General features: G+C 36.0%; 3 protein-coding genes across 4 annotated transcripts; 2 read left to right on the forward strand and 1 right to left on the reverse strand.

The window, feature by feature from the left end:
* Positions 1-2,773: 2,773 nt before the first annotated feature.
* On the forward strand, positions 2,774-3,295 carry LOC122084734 (membrane steroid-binding protein 1-like). Its single transcript, XM_042653176.1, has one exon. The coding sequence runs from the start codon at positions 2,774-2,776 to the stop codon at positions 3,293-3,295; it is 522 nt and encodes a 173-aa protein (XP_042509110.1).
* Positions 3,296-5,242: 1,947 nt separating this feature from the next.
* LOC122083953 (pentatricopeptide repeat-containing protein At3g63370, chloroplastic-like) lies at positions 5,243-8,216 on the forward strand. The gene has a single exon (XM_042651910.1). The coding sequence runs from the start codon at positions 5,291-5,293 to the stop codon at positions 7,697-7,699; it is 2,409 nt and encodes an 802-aa protein (XP_042507844.1). The 5' UTR covers positions 5,243-5,290; the 3' UTR covers positions 7,700-8,216.
* Positions 8,217-11,731: 3,515 nt separating this feature from the next.
* Positions 11,732-17,750, reverse strand: LOC122085232 (G-type lectin S-receptor-like serine/threonine-protein kinase At4g03230). Of its 2 annotated transcripts, XM_042653719.1 has the most exons (8): positions 17,443-17,748; positions 15,240-16,594; positions 13,954-14,052; positions 13,266-13,444; positions 12,942-13,152; positions 12,554-12,791; positions 12,245-12,395; positions 11,732-12,142 (listed from the first exon to the last, which is right to left on the reverse strand). In XM_042653719.1, the coding sequence occupies exons 2-8, from the start codon at positions 16,480-16,482 to the stop codon at positions 11,834-11,836; spliced, it is 2,430 nt and encodes an 809-aa protein (XP_042509653.1). In that variant the 5' UTR covers positions 16,483-16,594; positions 17,443-17,748; the 3' UTR covers positions 11,732-11,833. The 2 variants fall into 2 exon arrangements, with proteins under 2 accessions (XP_042509653.1, XP_042509654.1); XM_042653720.1 differs by lacking the exon at positions 13,954-14,052 and having other exon boundaries at positions 17,443-17,750.
* Between the last annotated feature and the right edge of the window lie 991 nt (positions 17,751-18,741).

An 18,741-nucleotide genomic window follows, 5' to 3' on the forward strand; every position in this document is an offset into this window, starting at 1 on the left:
AAAAAAAAAACATACAAACAAAATGTCATATATGAAACCCACGGTACCCCCCACCGAAATAGTTTTTTTTTTTTTTTCATCTTCTTCTCCCCCAAATTTCCGCCTCCTTCTTCTCATCTTTTTTCTCCACCTAATTACTCTGTAACAATCGTACGAATTTACTATTTGTTTCATTTCTTTCTCATAACTTCATCAGTTCATCCTAAGATAGGGGAGATATCAAGCCTTGATGGATAATTTGAGGTTCCGGGGGACCAGGACAGATTCATATCGCCGTATCAATCAATCTTCTTTTATATTGTTGCTTTAATTTTGAAAAATTAGTGCGTCTTAGTGCAATATGGGTCTTGTGAACCCAAGCAAAAGGATAGTAAAATTTTTTATGGTCAATTTATTTATTTGTTTTAATTGTAGTTGTAATCTTGCTTTCACTGTTTTGGGGCCTAATCTATTTTATGAGTAGAAATTGGATTACAATAACCATTGTTTCCATCGCTCAATGATAATTTTTTCATAGTTTTTTACTTTATTGTATAAAGTAATTTGCTTCTAAGTATACAAATCAAGTTAATAACTTGATAAATAAAAAATATGCAATAAACTATAAAAATAATATCCCAATTTTTTGCTCGACTTTTATTTTTTAATCTAATAATTCTCAAATCCGAATCCAACTCCAATTTTTATTCTGTCCATTTTTTTGATCGCTTTTTTGATCGAATCCTTAAATTAACCAATTGAATTATTTCAAATAATTCTCCACCCGAATAATTCCTAAATCCGAATATGTTAACTATGGTCTAATCTGTAATGTCACTAAAGACCAATTCCTAGGATCTGATTGTCTGACCAACCCTCCATTTGGCGTAAATTGGCGGACAGCCAAAGCAATTCCTTTGTGTAGAAGTAAGCCATAATTCTCCGACAATCTGCTACGTCATATATACATAAGAAGTGGGTTTTGAGGCTTTGTACCGATGCTGGAAACTATTTTCCATGGACCTTGGAAATATCTTTTCTTTCTCTTTCCTGTTTTTAATCCGTTTAAACCTTGGAATGTCCTAATGCGTGGTCGGTTGAAGCTGAAATAAATGGAGCGGGTTATATCTAATCCACACCCGATCCAATTGCCATTAACTACAACAAACCATACCCAAATTGAACAGAAAAAAGGATTTGGGTCTCGGGATATAGATTGGCCGGTATGTTTTCAAATATCGGTCCAGGATTTACCATCCTTGAGGCCAATACCAAATTACCGATAGTTTATCGATGTAATGGTCCGTAGTAAAAGACAAAATCCTCTAAAATCAATTTTTTTTTTTTTGGTACAATCCAAGAATCAATTTATATATATATATATATATATCGGGGAAAAATTCCTGATATGGGGCATTCAGCCCATCTGTATCAATATTGGTCGATACTGATATTTAAAACCATGTTGGAGAGATGGTTGTATTAAGTTTGTCTCAAATTCTTGACCTGTTTTGAATATTGAACTGCTCCGACATATTTTGGTGGCGATCCGAATAAGAAGTTTTTCGAGATCTGTGATGGAAGCAGAGGGAGCCCAGCATTGATCTTATGTGGGAGTGTCCCCAGTATGGTTCAACTCGATCAACCGTGACCCGATGAATCGACCCCTGACTTGGAGGAGTATATAATGTACTATTGTCTTGTTGAGCAAGTCATTGTAATTTAAGAGGTTTTCGAGCTAGGGTTTCAGGGTGAGTTTTCTTGCCGCTACTTAGACGTAATCTCTCTTCTAAATAGTGAAACATCTTCTTCTTCCCCCGAAGACGTAACACACTACATCGGTGAATGAACCTCGTTAAATCTCTGTGTTGTGCGGATCTAGTTTTATTTATTTTTATATTTGTTAGTGTTTGCTATAACAAGCTGCATGGCATATTGTACTAGGATAACATGAAGAATAATATATCAGGTCCTGCGGCAGGGATTTGATTCTTGGGAATTGAATCAACTATATAAGTCTGTATCAGATGGATAAATTGGTTTTACCCCTATTTTTTATTAAAAAAAAATATTTTTTTTTGTGATTTTACCCTTGATCTGATACCGATACATGATCGAGGCCAATCAGATATCAATACTGAAAACCCTTGGTCTTGGTCAATATCCCCTTGTTCAAATGATTGGTGACATCACTTTGTTCAAAGAGGTCTCGGGTTTGAGATTTGATGCAGTAAAATGGTGTAATTTTTGGATTTTCTACGGTGCAATTACGGAATAAGAGTGCACAAAATTATCATTGTACCCTTTATAAATTTAAAAATCTTATTTATGTTGATGCCTTTACACATATTCTATTGACTATCACCCTCTGCGAATATCACACGACTAATTAGACAATAATCTCTTGCACAAAAATTTATCAAGCATTCAGACCTTGCCATACCTACAACCTACCGATTAGAAATGGGCGCGGGAGGGCGGGGCAGGTCACCTATTAGACCCGCCTGTTGTCATTCTGATTTGAGTCCTCCACCACAACTGCAGAAATTGTCTTGTACGTATCTGACCGAGTTTCCAATACTCAAACCATACAAAAAAAAAATGTTCTTTTAAAGATCAAATAATAAAATAAGATACATCAAATAAAGCGAAGGGAAAGTGAAAGCGTGTACAACGTTCCCAAAGTATTTCCAAGACTCAAAAGAGATCCTCCTACGTCTTAGGCTCTTGGTTTGATTTCTTAAGACTTAAAAAGAGAATTTGTAGCCTCAACCACAAATTGTGCAAAAAAGTTATGGAGGCTTCTCTTGAACCACTTCAGCTTGGAGAAATAGCAGAGGAGGAGTTAAAGACCTATGATGGATCTGATCCAAACAAGCCTTTGTTGATAGCAATTAAGGGACAAGTCTTTGATGTATCATCAAGCAAGAGATTTTATGGGCCAAATGGGCCTTACGGTTTACTTTCTGGGAAGGATGCTAGTCGAGTTCTTGCAACCATGTCTTTTGAAGAGATGGATTTGAATGGTGATATCTCTAGTCTTAGCCTCCTTGAACTTGACAACTTAAATGACTGGGAGAATACTTTCAAGAGCAAGTACGTGAGGGTTGGCACCATAAAGAAAATTGATTCATTGCCGGCGGTGCGAGATATCTTGACTTATGATGATGATGATGATGATACTAAACGTGTCGAAGATGGGCGACCTGTCAATGCTGCTAAATCTGTTGAAGATGGACCAACAGCAGCAGGACGAGTGGAGCAGCGTCAGCCCAAAGAACGTGACTATTGGTTCGGATGCTGCCTAAGACTGTAATTCTGAGCTACTTGTGTTTGCTATGCATTTTTGGAATAGATTCAGGGTCTAGAACCAATTTTGGAAGTCAGAGAATAGAGAAAACCTAAGTTTCAGAATGTGTTTTAGACTTAAAATCTATTCCATACCATCTCATTAGAAGGGCCCTTGGTGCTTGTGTCGATTTCTTGCTAGGCAAATTAATTTTGTTCAGTATGGGCTTGGGCTCAAATTATGTAGGCTCAAATTATGCAGTTGGATATGGGTTTAGTCCAACGGTTGTTGGTTTCTGTAGAGTTGTAAATATTAAGAGTGTTGATGTCTCTTACATTGTAAAAAAGAACGATGCTTAGTAGAGTTAACAGTGCGGATTATGGATGTATGGGGATTAGGGTTTCTTAGATTATTTAAGTGTGAGTGGCAGAGTTGATATCAATTGTAATCATAGTTAGAAAATACAAGTATTTTTGTTGTATCCGAACGTTTAATTGTTCAATCTATCGTTTATTATGGGATGTTGAATTAAACACATGTTTCCTATATTTTTTTGTATTATTTATTTTAATAATATTATTTATTTAAAAATAAATAAATAAATAACAAAACCCAAAATCCCATCCCAATCAAAGTCCAAACAAAGGCAGGGATGTAGGAATACTCCTTATATACTTCTTTACCCGGTTATTTATTTCAACTAAGCATAAAGACAGTCTTTTAAGTTTCTTTTTGGCTTAAAGTTCTAAGTACATATATATTTCATGATAAATATATATATATATATATATTTTTTTATATTTTTACTCACACCGTGACAGTATTAAACACATAACGTATCATTTTCACACACGTCTTATCTATTCTTGTATCCATGGTTTTAAGTATCTCCGATACCGATACGATACCCTCCGATACGTATCTTAAATTTAGTCGGCCGATACAATACACATCGATACGATACATTGAATTTTTTAAATCATTTCGTATTGATATATATCCTACAATACATACCGATATGCATCAATACACCACTAATACATATCGATACGATACGACATGCCTCGATACGACTCTATGAAAAATATAAAATTAAGGTAAAATGTACGTTTCGGTATGTATTGGTACGTATCGGTGAGTATCGGTATGTATCGATCGGTACGTATCGGTATATATCAGCACGTATTGGTGAGTATCAATATATATATCGGTACGTATCGATGAGTATCCGCTACGGTCATATAATGGCCAATATGGGTAATTTTTCAGGAAAAAAAAAAAAAAAAAAAAACTATTTTTTGAAGGGTTTTTGTTCTAAAGTTGCTGCCAGTCATATTTCTCTCTAACTAAAGTGGAAATCAAGGTTGGAAACAAAGATTTTACATTTATGGGACAACTACAGACCTTAAATTCTTAGTATGATACCCTCAATTTAGTGTTTATGCATAATACATGTTATCAATAGCTTTTTTTAACAAATTCTTTATGCAAAAGTGTTTAAAAAAATGTTTTCTATCCATTTATTTGTGTATCTTTAGCGTATCTTAGTGTATCTTCGATACGATACGATACGATACCCTCTGATACGTATCTTAATTTTGGCCGACCGATACGATGATCGATACCGATACTTTAATCCTTGCTTGTATCATTGTCATTCCCAAATTTACTAACTACGGTTGTAATTCAAAAGTTTTCTATAGTGAAAAACAACCTTAAAAAGAGTGTCAATTTGGTCCTGAAAACTTCTACAAAAAAAATGGTACTATTACCAAAATCGTATCAAATTACCATATCAAATCAAATCATCAAAAAAATTTTAACGCTGTTTGCCAGGAATCGAACCTGGGTCACCCGCGTGACAGGCGGGATTGCGGGAATACTTACCACTATACTACAACGAGTGCCTTGATAAAAACTCAAATTAAAACAAATTCGAAGTAATTTAAACTCAAAACCAGAGACAATATTATCTCATGAATCATGAATCGGTTCGTTTCGCTGCGACGTGAGTCGTGACTCATGAGAAGTTCGCGGCTTCCACTTGCTTTGGAGGTCAAATCTTTCTTACCCTTTCCGAATAAACATCCAAATCGTCATCTGAACATAGCCCATCAACCCCAAGCTTCAAAATCCTCTCCATCGCTACCAATTCTTGTGGAGAAGAAAGACCCAATAGAATTTGCAACTGTAATTGCCTTCTGTTCAAAGTTCAAATCAATTGTTCTAGGCCATCAAATTCATGGGCAGATCGTCAAGTCAGGATTCTCCAAGGATCTCTTCTCACAAAATAATTTGATTGTTATGTACTCAAAATGTGCTTCTTTAGGTTGTGGGTTGAAGCTGTTTGACGAAATGACTGAGAGAAATGTTGTTTCCTGGACTTCATTGATCTCGGGTGCCATTCAAAATGGGGAGTTTGAAATGGGTTTGGAGATTTATTTGGACATGATTAGAGCTGGGTTGAGGCCTAATGAATTTGCTCTTGGCAGTGTCCTGAAAAGCTGTGCTAGTCTTGAGGATCTTGAATTTGGTTTGTCCTGTCACTGTTTTGCTATAAAGATTGGACTTGAGAATAATTATTTTGTTGGTGGCTCAGTTCTCAATATGTACGCAAAATGTGGGGATATTGAAGCAGCCAAATGGGTGTTTGAAGGTATGGATAGTAATGATGTTGGTTGTTGGAATGCCATGATTGGAGGGTATGCACTTAATGGTCATTACTTTGAAGCTATGGAACTTGTTTCTTTGATGCACTTGAAAGGAATAATCATGGACCAACTCACATTTATAAATGCTCTCAATGGTTGTTCAGATTTAGGTGATTTGAATTTTGGGAGACAGATTCATGCAATGATTATTCGGAATCAAATAGAGTTTAGTACTTCTGGGATGAATTCTCTCATTGATATGTACTTTAAAACTGGTGGAGAGAACTCTGCTTTGAAACTTTTTGATAAGATGGGAGTGAAAGATATCATATCTTGGAATACTGTATTTACTGGCTTATTTCTAGATGAGAATGCTGGAGAAGTTGCAAGCTTGTTCGCTAGAATGCTATCATCTGGTTTGAAACCAAACCATGTTACTTTCTCAATTGTGTTTAGGCTATGCGGGGCTGTCTTTAATGTTGTGCTTGGACTTCAGTTCTATTGTGTTGCTTATCATCTTGGGTTCTATAACAAAGCCCTCGTTGTAAACTCCCTAATCAATATGTTCTTCACATGTGGGGAATTAGGAAGAGCACATTCTCTGTTTGAGAGCACCCACACCAAAGATATTACCACTTGTAATGAAATGATCAATGGGTATAACTCAAATTGCTGTACACAAGAAGCACTAGATATGTTCTGTAAGTTTTGGGAGCTGGGATATAAAGCAAATGAGTTTACCTTTTCCAGCATCTTAGGGGCTTTTTCTAGAACTGAACATCAAGAAATAGTCAGACAAATCCATAGTGCTATAATCAAGTCTGGTTATGGTTTTCATGAATTTGTGTGTTGCTCGTTAATTAATGCTTATTCAAGAATTCAACTGTTGGAGGATTCAGTTATGGCTTTTAATGGAATCAAGAGATTAGACTTGGCATCTTGGGGGACTATGATTTCTGCATTTGTGCTGAGAGGCCATAGCTATGAAGCTCTAGTACTTCTCAACTGCCTGAGAGAAACTGGGAAGAAACCTGATGAGTTTATTCTGGGTAGTGTTTTAAACAGTTGTTCCAGTATGGGTGCTTATCACCAAACCAAATGCATTCATGTGCTTGTAATAAAAACAGGGTTTGAGAAGCATGTGTATGTTGCAAGTGCAGTTATAGATGCTTTTGCAAAATGTGGAGATATTGAAAGCTCAATATTGGCTTTCAATCAGGCATCCAGATATGATGATTTGGTCCTCCTAAATACGATGATCATGGCTTATGCACATCATGGACTAGTAGCTGAAGCATTTGAAATCTTTGAGAATATGAAGTCAGCTAATCTAAAACCTACCCATCCAACTTTTGTGGCGGTTATTTCAGCTTGCAGTCATCTGGGTCTTGTTGAGGAAGGTTGTAGGTCATTTGATTCGATTAGTTCAGATCATGGGATGGACCCTTCTGCAGAGAATTTTTGCTGCCTAGTTGATTTGTTTTCACGAAATGGATTACTTGGAGAGGCTAAACGTGTCATTGAAGAAATGCCCTTTGCTCCTTGGCCTGCTATATGGAGATCCCTACTAAGTGGTTGTAGGATTCATGGAAACAGAGAATTGGGAGAGTGGGCTGCTCAGCAGTTGATTCAATTGGCTCCTGAAAATGATGCAGGTTATGTACTGCTGTCAAAGGTCTATTCTGAAGAGGGTACTTGGGGAGATGCCTCAAATGTAATGAGGAGAATGGAAGAAAGAGTATCTCGAAAACATCCAGGTTATAGTTGGATAGAAATATAAGAAATAGTTGTTGCATTCCTAACCCCTATCAAGAGAGGAACTAGTTTTCACCAAAATAAGATGCATCAGAGCAGTTTCAACCATTGAGGCTTCTAATTTTTCGGGTTTCTTTGCTGCACACCAATATCACCTACATAAAGTCAAGGCAACGATGTACATGTGACAGCTTTTTGTGCTCTAGTATTCTTTTATTCCTTTTGTAGTATAACCCCTTCCTGGTTTGGAACATGGAGTGTCATCAGAAGTGTAGTGATTCATTTTTGTCAAAGGTTATTTTGGAGGTAAACAAGAGATTCCTTGTGAGATTTATATTGTAAATATGTCATTACAATGAGGATAGCATGTATCATTTGTTCTCTAGTTGTGAAGTATCATGGATGAAAGGCAAAAATTATTTGATCAATTCTGCGGCTGAAATGATCAAAAATATACTTAAAAGACTGAATTTACTATTCGCATGACAATGATGCTTATGTTTACACGTGGGTTTTTATTTCAATGGCATAGATTTAATGATCACGTTGAAAAAGCAGCCGGATGGATTCTTTCTCCCACATAGGCCATAGGCATAGGAATATTTTCGCATTTTAATTATAGGTCATTGAAACTTCCATATCAGGTCAGACTCTAATTCTTATGATTTTTTTTTTTTTTTTGCTTTTTACCAAATATAAAAAAAATTGTCTTAACATGAACTGGTCGCATGACCTCCATGCCAGCACCTAGGTCAATGGGGAACATTTATGGCCTTATGGGTATTCACCCGGGGGTAGAGGCATCATCTTACAGCAACCTGTGAGAGGGCACAAGGATAGTGTTCTTTTCTCCTATTGAAAGATATTGTGGTCAGAGGCCTGAAAGAACCACTGAAAAAATGTCACCAAACCAGGATTCTTTGTAGTAGGGCAGCATCAATCCAAAAACAGTGTAACTGAAATGTTAAAGGTCATCAGGTTGATGAAAGCCAGACCATTTGCGCTAGAATAGCTACACTGACAAGATAAATGAATCCCACATGGTCCGGGAAAAGAATTGATAGATGTAGGGGGCAAGAGCTTGGGCAGTTTAATTAGCTGTAGAGAGGCGTTCAGCCACATAAGGTGGATAATATATATGATAATTAAGAAAAAACACAGAAACCCAAGGATTTACGCGATGGGATCGGTGGGTATTGGTCGGTTTTGCCCTTTTTTTTTTTTTTTTTTTTAATTACTAATATTTTACTATTTTACCCCTGAAACAATACGGATAACCGCTCCGGATTGGTCAGGAATCGGGTATCAATCTCAGCCGATACTGATCCGATACGGCCGATACAAGACCGATACTTGAAACCATGCAGAAACCTGTAGGACTGTCTTTTAACAATCTGAAAGTGCATACAATTGAAATACCAAACACCAGATCGAACAATCATCCAAGTTCCATTTGGATAAAAATGAAATTTTCATACTTAAAAAAAGAAATATTGTAATCATTCACCCCATTTGACTACATCATTAACTTCAAATCATTCAATATTTAGTTATTAAATTTCACTTTACTTCGCATCCAAAATTTTTTACTATAATAAGTAAAATAAAAATTATATGTAAAATGTGTCATTACTAAATATATTTAAAAAATGAGGCAATTTATACCATCACATGGGATCACATAGAGTAAAGGTTTCTTTTTTCCTAAAGTATCTCTTGCAACCAAAAATAACCTCAATAATTAAACTTCGATGACTAGAGGAATATTTTTTAAGTACCCCAGATGTGGTCATATTTTTTCCGTCATGCATTAGTCTTCTTCTATTTTTACCCCCTTACCTCCTTCCTTAGGCTCCATTTGGTTGTAAGGGAAATTAAAGGCTATGTATGATTGCAAGGAAAACTTAAAGGAAAGCTAAGAAGGGAAAGGAAGGGAAGGGAAATTTTCAAACTTAAAAATGAAGTTTTGTAATTATTACACCATGTGATTGCATAAACTACTTAGATTTCTTATCATATTTAGTAATGATACATTTTATATGTAGGTTTTATGTTACATTTTATAGCAAAGGGTTTTGGATGCAAAATAAAGTAAAATTTAATAATCAAATATAGCATGATTTGGAGTTAGTGATATAGTCATATGGGGTAATGATTATAATAATTCCTTTTTTTAAGTTTAAAATTTCACTTACCTTCCCTTTAATTCCTCCTCCAACCAATTGAAACCAAAGGGAAAGGAAATGAATTTGTCAAACCTAAAAGGGAAGTTTTATAATCACTACACGACATGGTTATATTACATAACCAACTCCAAATCAATCCATATTTGACTATAAATTTCACTTTACTCTGCATCCAAATCCTTTGGGTTTGAAAAGCAAAATAAAAAATTGGGAAAAAAAAAATGTTGCCAGTCCACCCTGCACCAAGACATAGGAACAAGCCAAATTATCCCCCCCCACCCGCTATAAAATAAAAACTTTTATCCATATTGATGCCCCTGCACACATCCTCATTGACCCCTATGCTAATGTAGGGATCACACAACTAGACAACAATCTCATACCCATGAAAATCACACCTAAAAAGCATCATTATTAAATATGATAAGAAACTCAAGTAGTTCTCACAATCATGTTAAGTAATGAATACAAAACTATCATTTTTTAGGTTTGAAAATTTTCACTTGCAACCTGTCCATGATTTTTATCATCCTTTAGGATTAACCTCACTTCAGCAGCTATATTCCCATGACCAGTTTAGCACATTTGATCACACTAGTCTGAAGCCCACTCAATTTTTCCATAAATGACTTTAGTAGCCTAATTCTTCTATTTTCATTTTGATATACATGTAGGCACTATTCGACTATGTTACACAAAATTCTTTCTAATTCAGACTTGATGAGAAATGATCCCTAAAAAACAGTCAGGAATGAAACTTAGATTACAATAACTAGCTTTCTATATTCAATTTGTCTTTGTGACGACCATACAAACACGAAATGGCAGGAACTCGGTATGGTATGAAAATGCATAATGAAATTTAATATCATTATAACTTGACCATATGTAGCAAACTATATACATTATACATGTAGGATGATATTCCAATGTGTGATCTGAACTTGTATATCATGTACAGCATTGATACCATGGATCACAAACCATAGTTTTTAAGGTGTCGCCTTACCAGCGCCTTGGCGCTGATGCGGCCTAGAGATAGTAAGGCAGTGCTCCGCCTTGCGTGAAGTGGCACCTTATGGGTTTTTTTTTTTTCTAACACATTTTAAAATTACTTGATGAAGATTTCAAATATAGATTTTTTATTGATAGGTGTATGATTTTGTTAACACTTGAGATGTATGGGATTAGCTTTACTCCACAAAAAATAACCAAAATAAACAAAACAAAAACACGATTCACAAACAGGGTTTGGATTTTATCAAGGGTTTTAAGACAGGGTTTTGAGAAGGAATCAAGGAACAAAGAAGAACCACTGATCTAGACGACCATTTTGTTCCGACAGCGGTGAGTTTGCTCTGATAGCTGTGAGCTTCATTCTTCTTTGACAGGAGTCGAAATATAATGGATGACCTTAGGGCTTAGGCACTCATTTTAGCATCATAGAGGTAAGTACAATAAATACTTATATTTTTTATGTTTTCTTTTCTTTATATTTATAATTTTGTTTCATAATTATGTATTTATATTATATGTTAATATGTTATGATGATTGATGATTGATGATTGAATATTGACGATTGATGATTGATGAAGATAAACTTAGTTTATTCACTTTATTGATTTGTTTTCTTGATGAATATCTTACATTGGTATGAATATGAACCTTTAATATTTATTTTAACATATGAGTAATAAGATTCAACTAGGATTTGAGTCAAATATATTGGTTTTATAAAAAAATTACACATGAACGTTTTAGTCAATAAGACGACGCTTTATGCCCGTCTTATCGCTAAGGCGCTTCGAAAGACCCTCAAACGCCTCCGTTGCCTTACCGCCTTAAAAATTATGTTACAAGCACCCCCAAGTATAAAATTCAATAGCTAGGTTGAACGGTTCTTGGTTCAGGAAACCCAAACAAAGTTCGATCTGCTCTTACAAAATCTCAAGCATTTGCATGAGGCACACCCTTATCGACCTTCTACTAAAGAAACCGTTACCTCATTCATGGAGCAACTTGTTGGTCCACAAGAAGATGATTCTATGCTGGAAAGACTTCTCCTAATGAAGCTGGCCGGTCGTTTCGGACTTGGAAGAGTTGCAATATCACTAGCTAGCATCAGAAGAACTGAAGCCACGGTGGGTCGATCTATGGCATCTTCCTGTACACATAAGAGGCCAACTTGGATGCATTTCAACACCTCAGAGGAATTGCATGCTTCTCTTGATGATGGATCCATTAAGTCCAGTCCACTGCCTTCTTTCCACAATCTCCATGCCTGGACACATTTGAATCTATGGTTACAAATGAAGACAATATGAAAAATCAAACTTTTTGGAAGGATGAGAATTTATTTATTATTAATTTTTTTTTTACTTACATGACCTGGAAGGCTCAAAAAGTGTTCAGAGTCATAAAAGCTACCATTCTTTTTCCCACTAATGATCTCAAGTACTATAATACCAAAGCTGTAGACATCAGATTTCACCGAGAAGAGTCCATCTAATGCATATTCTGGAGACATATAACCACTGCATGCCATTCTTAACAAAATTAGACCAAGTATTTCAAATATGTAGTTTCTGGAAAGTGTGCTCATTTATATATTGAAAATTTTGACTCTTACATTTAAGGGGATAGAGGCAGGTAGGCTTAATACACCATAGTTAGATTTAGATGAGAAACTTACTATGTACCAACTACCCTTCTTGTATTTGCTTGAGTCTGATCTCCGCCGAAAATCCTTGCCATACCAAAATCCGATATTTTGGGGTTCATCTCTTCATCCAGTAGAATGTTGCTAGTTTTCAAATCCCTGTGAATGATCCTCAATCTAGAGTCCTGGTGTAGATAGAGAAGCCCTCTGGCAATGCCCAAGATGACGTTAAAGCGCTTTTCCCAATTCAGTAAAGAGCTTCTAGTTTGATCTGTCATTGATAGCATGTGAGTGCTAAGAGTTAATCATCACTGCAATCAAGTACAGAAATTCTGATCTGGAATATTTGGATCTTGATAATTTATTATATGAATCATGAATTCTATGTTGGAGAGTAGAATCTCAGGTCATAGGAGCAAACCAAAGAGAAAGGAGTCCAAGCTCTTGTTAGGCATGTATTCATAGATTAGCATCTTGTCATCTCCATGAACACAGTAACCTAAAAGCTTAACAAGATTCCTGTGTTGTAACTTGGCAATTAGCATAACCTCATTCTTGAATTCTTCTAATCCTTGTTGAGAAGCCTTATCTAACCTCTTCACTGCTATTCCTTGCCCTCCAGGCAAATTACCCTGGAAAAGAGATCATTATCATCGTTACATTTTTTTTATCTTTTCAATTGTAGAATTAATATCCAACTACAAAATCAAGGGTTTTAGATTTTTCAAGTCAGGGAAAACCATACCTTGTATACAGGCCCATAGCCTCCTTGTCCCAGCTTATTTGATTCTGTGAAGTTACTAGTTGCAAATTCTAAGAATTCAAAACTCAAAAGTGGTATGTCAATGACTTCACTTTCATCTTCTTTAAAATTAGCTGCATCCAATATTAGTTTTGTAGCAGAGAAACTAGCCCCTAATGAACCTGAACAATGGAAAAGGATGGAAGCTTTAATATACATCCAACTAAAATGCAACATCATGAGCCAGAGTGCACAAAAAAGAGAGGGGTGGGGGGGAGGAATTCCGATGCACTATCTAAAAATGCGTCTATTGTACACTACAATGCATCTGGTTCCACATTTCTGCTTCATCTAGGAGATATCTTGGGCCAAAAATCAGCACCACGAGTTATTATAAACCGTTTGATCTAGTTTATCAAGAGATCTAGAGGCATTTTATTTTTAAGCCATCCAAAGGAATGTCATCAAAAAAGTTTACAAATAAATGGAAGCTGCTTGATTTCCAACCATATTGACTTCTTGACCTGTAGGATTCTTAGATGGAATCCATCAAGTGTTGGGCCCAAAACCTCCTAGCTGGTTTTGTGTCCTGTCTTGTGCTCATGGACAGTCGTCTAGGGATATATACTCAGGCTCAAAAAATTCCTTTTAGAAAATTGATTTATTTTTATTGACCAAAGATCTGTTTCACCTTTTCTCTCAATTATCCACATCCTTGAGATGCCCAAGACAAAAATTCCTGTGACAAAGACCACGATAGCTATGACAGGAAACCATCGCCTCTCATGCCCTGCACATGGAAACAGAAGGACACATTCAGGTATCATAATATTGAAGTTGGGTGGCAACAATTTTTTCTGCATTCCTAGGCACAACGAATTGATCCACTGTGCACCAAAATTTTGGATTTACCATACATTATACAAGTGATGCAGGGTTTAAAGGCCTACCACTGAACAGTCCTCCTTTGAGATTCCAAAGACCAGAAACCAACTCCAAATGAATGAATTTGGACAATGCTTGCTATTGGTTTACTGAAATGCAAGTATAAATGTTTCCATCTGGCACAAGTCAATTATTTTTGTCACTAGTTAACTTTCAGATGTAATAGATGTACTAGATGTTGATTTGCTTTCATTGACAGCCTCCCATATCAATTATATGCACTCTTTCTAAGAAAACTTTGGTTCCAATAACTAGAGACTCTAGGTTTATTTTATATAATTTTGATGTGTTTCTCAATTTACCACAAAGATTACATCTTTTGTATGTATCACCAACGCTTTTTGTATTCTCTTCACAAGTCCACTTCCCATAAGAGAAATAAAGAAAAAGGTATCTATTTAATCTAGAATTTAACTCACAAAAGTTTCCAACATGTATTACTTGGCAACAAATAAAGAATTATAATCAACTAAATTAAATATTGAAAAAAAAAAGTATGAATATTAAACTTAAAAGAGATGATTGTGAAAAGAAACCACCCAAAACATAAAAATAAAAAATAAAGCACAAGAGGTCTGGGTAGAGGGTTCAGCCAGGATTCCAGTGGATTAGCTACACAACTCTGTTAATTACAAAGTGTTAAATTTCAGCTTGTGAAGTAAGATTCTTAGCTGGATAACTTCTTATTGATCCCCAGCAACAAGAGGGAAAAAATGTAGTTCTCCTTAGAAGTTTTTGATTTTGTTTTTTTCTCAACATTACCTTTCAGATATAAATAAAAATATGACAACTAGCCCACAACTAACCTCAAGAACCTCCATTTTGGCCTTCTTTTCCCTCATTGTTTTGTAAGACCCGAAATGGAATTTGATCCAAAGGAATGTATAAATAGTTAATTGGCTAGGAAGGTAGTATACTTCATTTATACTTCTATTGCTCGCGTTGGTTCAGGAGGTGATCCAATATGGTCTGATAACATTTGAATTAGAGGAACAACAATAATATCAGTTCTGGAAGAAAAAAATAACTTACGGGATTTAGATACTGCGACACGTACATACAGATCTTCATTCATGCTGTTGTCATCTCGAATATTAAGCAAATCACCAGACCAAAGGAAACAAGAGAAGTTACCAGCACCCACATCAACGTAGGCATAAGCACTACAATGGCAACTATTTAGGCATTCAGCTTTACAGTCCTCTGCACTTGCAGATCCTAACCACAATGTAGATCTTGTCACGTTTACATTTGGCACAGACTGGAAGCTATCCTGTGATCCACATTGCAAGGCCGTTATTCTCTGGCATCCTGTTGAACGATCACCCAAATCCCAGTCCTGGATTGATGTGGGCAAGAACCCTGGTAAGCACTTACAGTCTGGCATTTTGTAGAAGTTGCATATACTGTAAGCCCCACATGCAGCATAAACATTGCACAGTTGATTTGGTTGGGACCAAATTTTGATCCACTGCTGACTTGTATTCAACCACGTGAACAACTGCAGTTGGCCTGATGTGCCCATCACAAGCCTTGACATTGTCTGAAAAGAAGAAAATTCCAAGTAAACTGCTTCCTCTGTTTTGACCATGTACGGATAAGAGTTCTTATCATCAGGGATATTGACCAACATAAGTGGGTGGCCAGTGGTTTTAGGCCATATGAATAGCTGATTCATTGCTTTTGTGTCAACTCCAAATGTGAAATGTCCGAAGGCTGGGTCTTCCATATTTTTCCAAGAACTGAGAAGCCAACTATCTCCTGTGCTTAGATTCACTCCAATCTTCATGCCAGGCAAAAAAGTATTGGATGGATGATCAAAACTCTGCCACAGTGGATTGTTAGGGTCTCCTTCTGTTACGATAAAGTTACCAGAATCAAGAAGCCTTGCAGTTAAATTTCGCGACACCATGGACGAGTTTGTTGACCAGAGAGTGGTCTGTCTTTGGTCTGAAATCACAAGACTGCCATCATTTCTAAGAGTAAAAACTCCAGTCGAGTCTGCAAGTGGGTTTTGCCTATTGGCAACCCATATGACCGTTTGCTGTGGAAGGAGATTGTACCAGATTCCGACGTAGCGATTCTTGGAAGTACCTAGACTGAAGAATCCAAGAACAAACTTCTCTCCTGAGGAAGTAAGTTTATCTCCATCTCTGATTGATTGGTTTGGAATCATGGTGTCTGAGGCTGAGTGACACAGCTTCCAAAAGCAGAAGAAGAATGGAAGAAGCATAAAATAGGACAAAGAGCCCATTCCTTGATGTTTCTTGTTCATCCCAAAGCTTCAACTACAACATCTGTAGTTCATCTCCATATACAAATAGCCTTTTTGATCATCAAATATGTGAAATAATAAGTAAGCTTCTACAAGCCTCTTTGTAAGCCCACTGGATTGACAACAGATTACCAAGAAATCAAATAAATCATTTAGAACTAGGAAAATCTAAGGATCACAAGTCAAAAGTGACTGAACAGTGAGGAATGCAACCACATATATCACGCATCAAACTGTGAAGGCCCCACCATTTAAGTTCTTACATAATAAATATCTGAGTGGAAGAAAAAGTTATGAGTGAAAGAAAAATCACACCTTTTTATTATGGTATTATGGTAGGTAAGATGGGATTTTGAATTTGGTCTGCAACCATGAGTGTACATTCCAGAAAGAACAGAAAAATTACCAAGATTTCAAAGTGGGAATCAATAATGAAAGATATGCCTTTGAACTTCGGGGAAATACTCCCTTTGATGGTTAGAAACCTTTGTATTTCCAAAACAGAGTATTTGTTTTCTGTAATATTAAAATCAGCTCTGGTAGTATTATATCATCAACTTTCCAGTGATCAAGGGCCTAACCATTTCCCACTAATTTAAATACTATATCCAAATCTAATGATATTAATCTCAGTTGATAATGACGCAATTGATGATGTAACTGAGTTAATAGTTATTCCTTCCTTTTTCCAGGCTCAAATTGACAGGAAACTAACAAAATTCAAGATATCCAGCTAACAGTTTTGGTTTTCCACCATCAAAAGAGATTCTAAATTAGGTAAAACCTTCAAATGCAACAGAGTGTGACGAACAGTTTGAGAAAGAAGTGTATCAATTTTTATTGGTATTGAAACTCCTACAATTTGACTCAATTAAACTATATCAGAGCATAAATAAAAGAACCAAAAAAAATGCCACAGTCCAGGGCTATTAGTAGCAGAGACGAGAAGGAGAGGCTTACCAAAGGGCCAAAGGGCTAGTCGATTCATTGGGCACAGTATCAGCTTGGGCACTGAGGAAATAGCTCTTCTTTGCCGAGCTCACTCGTATAAATCAACCCTCCATTCTCAAGGGTCTTCTGTAATGTCACAAGCATGAGAGAGAGAGAGAGAGAGAGAGATAAAAACAGGAAATTACCAAGAAGAGTAATGAAGCAGTGTATTAATTACAGATTGTAGTAAATAGTGCTTCTTTGCCTGGCTCAAACTCAAAGGGGCATCTGTGGTGTCTAGGCATTCTTAGAATAGAGGCAGAACTTTACCAAGAGGTGGAGTAATGGACCAGTGTGTTTATTACAGAATATGAATCTGTGGTAGTCAGGCAATTAAGGGCAGACATTAAACTCCTAGGCCAATGGGAGCGCTAGTGGGTAGGGCAATCTTTCATGCGGACATGTGTTTCGGCTTAGGGGTGTGATGGGTGGCAATTTTTGTCCCACTTAATTAGGAGAGACAGCCTGGTCAGCACCAATATGTGGTCCGGTAGGAGCACTAGCTCTACCAAAAAAATATATATATTTCATAATGGGTAGGGTGAATTTTCTTTTACTGAAAAGGTTGGGCAATCATTTCACACACCCCCCTCAAAAATTGTCTTAGGTACATGCCAACGCAATGCAGCTTTTTGGGCTTCCTTTTTTTCTTAATTAATATCACTTATAAAAAGAGGATCTTTCTATTTGTGTCAATGTGCCTGTGTGAAATATAATGTTTCAATATTTATCATATGCCAATACATGGTTTAGCCCACATGATAAAGGTGCTCACATGCATTTCAATGATTAATTTTAATCCAAAGTAAAAAATAAATAAACAAGGAATGTTATTTGAACTATGATTTAAAATTTTAGTAATATTACCAAAATACCATATCAAAAGAAGATAAATTCATAGAGAGAAAGAACCCTACAACCTAGTGTAAGGAACACCAAGGTGCAAATTCTGCAATCGTGGCTTCCCTAAGATTTCTTATAATTTGGATATGCTATTTTAAGCTGAATCTATTAAGAATAGGGTTACATTATTTATGGTTCATTCACATTAACATCTAGTTTGAAAAAAGGATATGAAGAATCCAATACATAGGAAGAATGTATATAATGAAATTTTATCTACATTTTTTAGAAACATTTGAATCAAGTAGCTATTCAAAGGGTATTCAAAAATGTTAATGGTATCCAATTACATTTTCAATTCACTTTGTTTTTTACTTCAAAAAGGATTTTTTTTTTTCATTCTGCAATGTTAAATGTCAGTATTTT

This window comes from Macadamia integrifolia, chromosome 7 (genome assembly GCF_013358625.1).
Source record: "Macadamia integrifolia cultivar HAES 741 chromosome 7, SCU_Mint_v3, whole genome shotgun sequence".
NCBI classification, from domain to species: domain Eukaryota; kingdom Viridiplantae; phylum Streptophyta; class Magnoliopsida; order Proteales; family Proteaceae; genus Macadamia; species Macadamia integrifolia.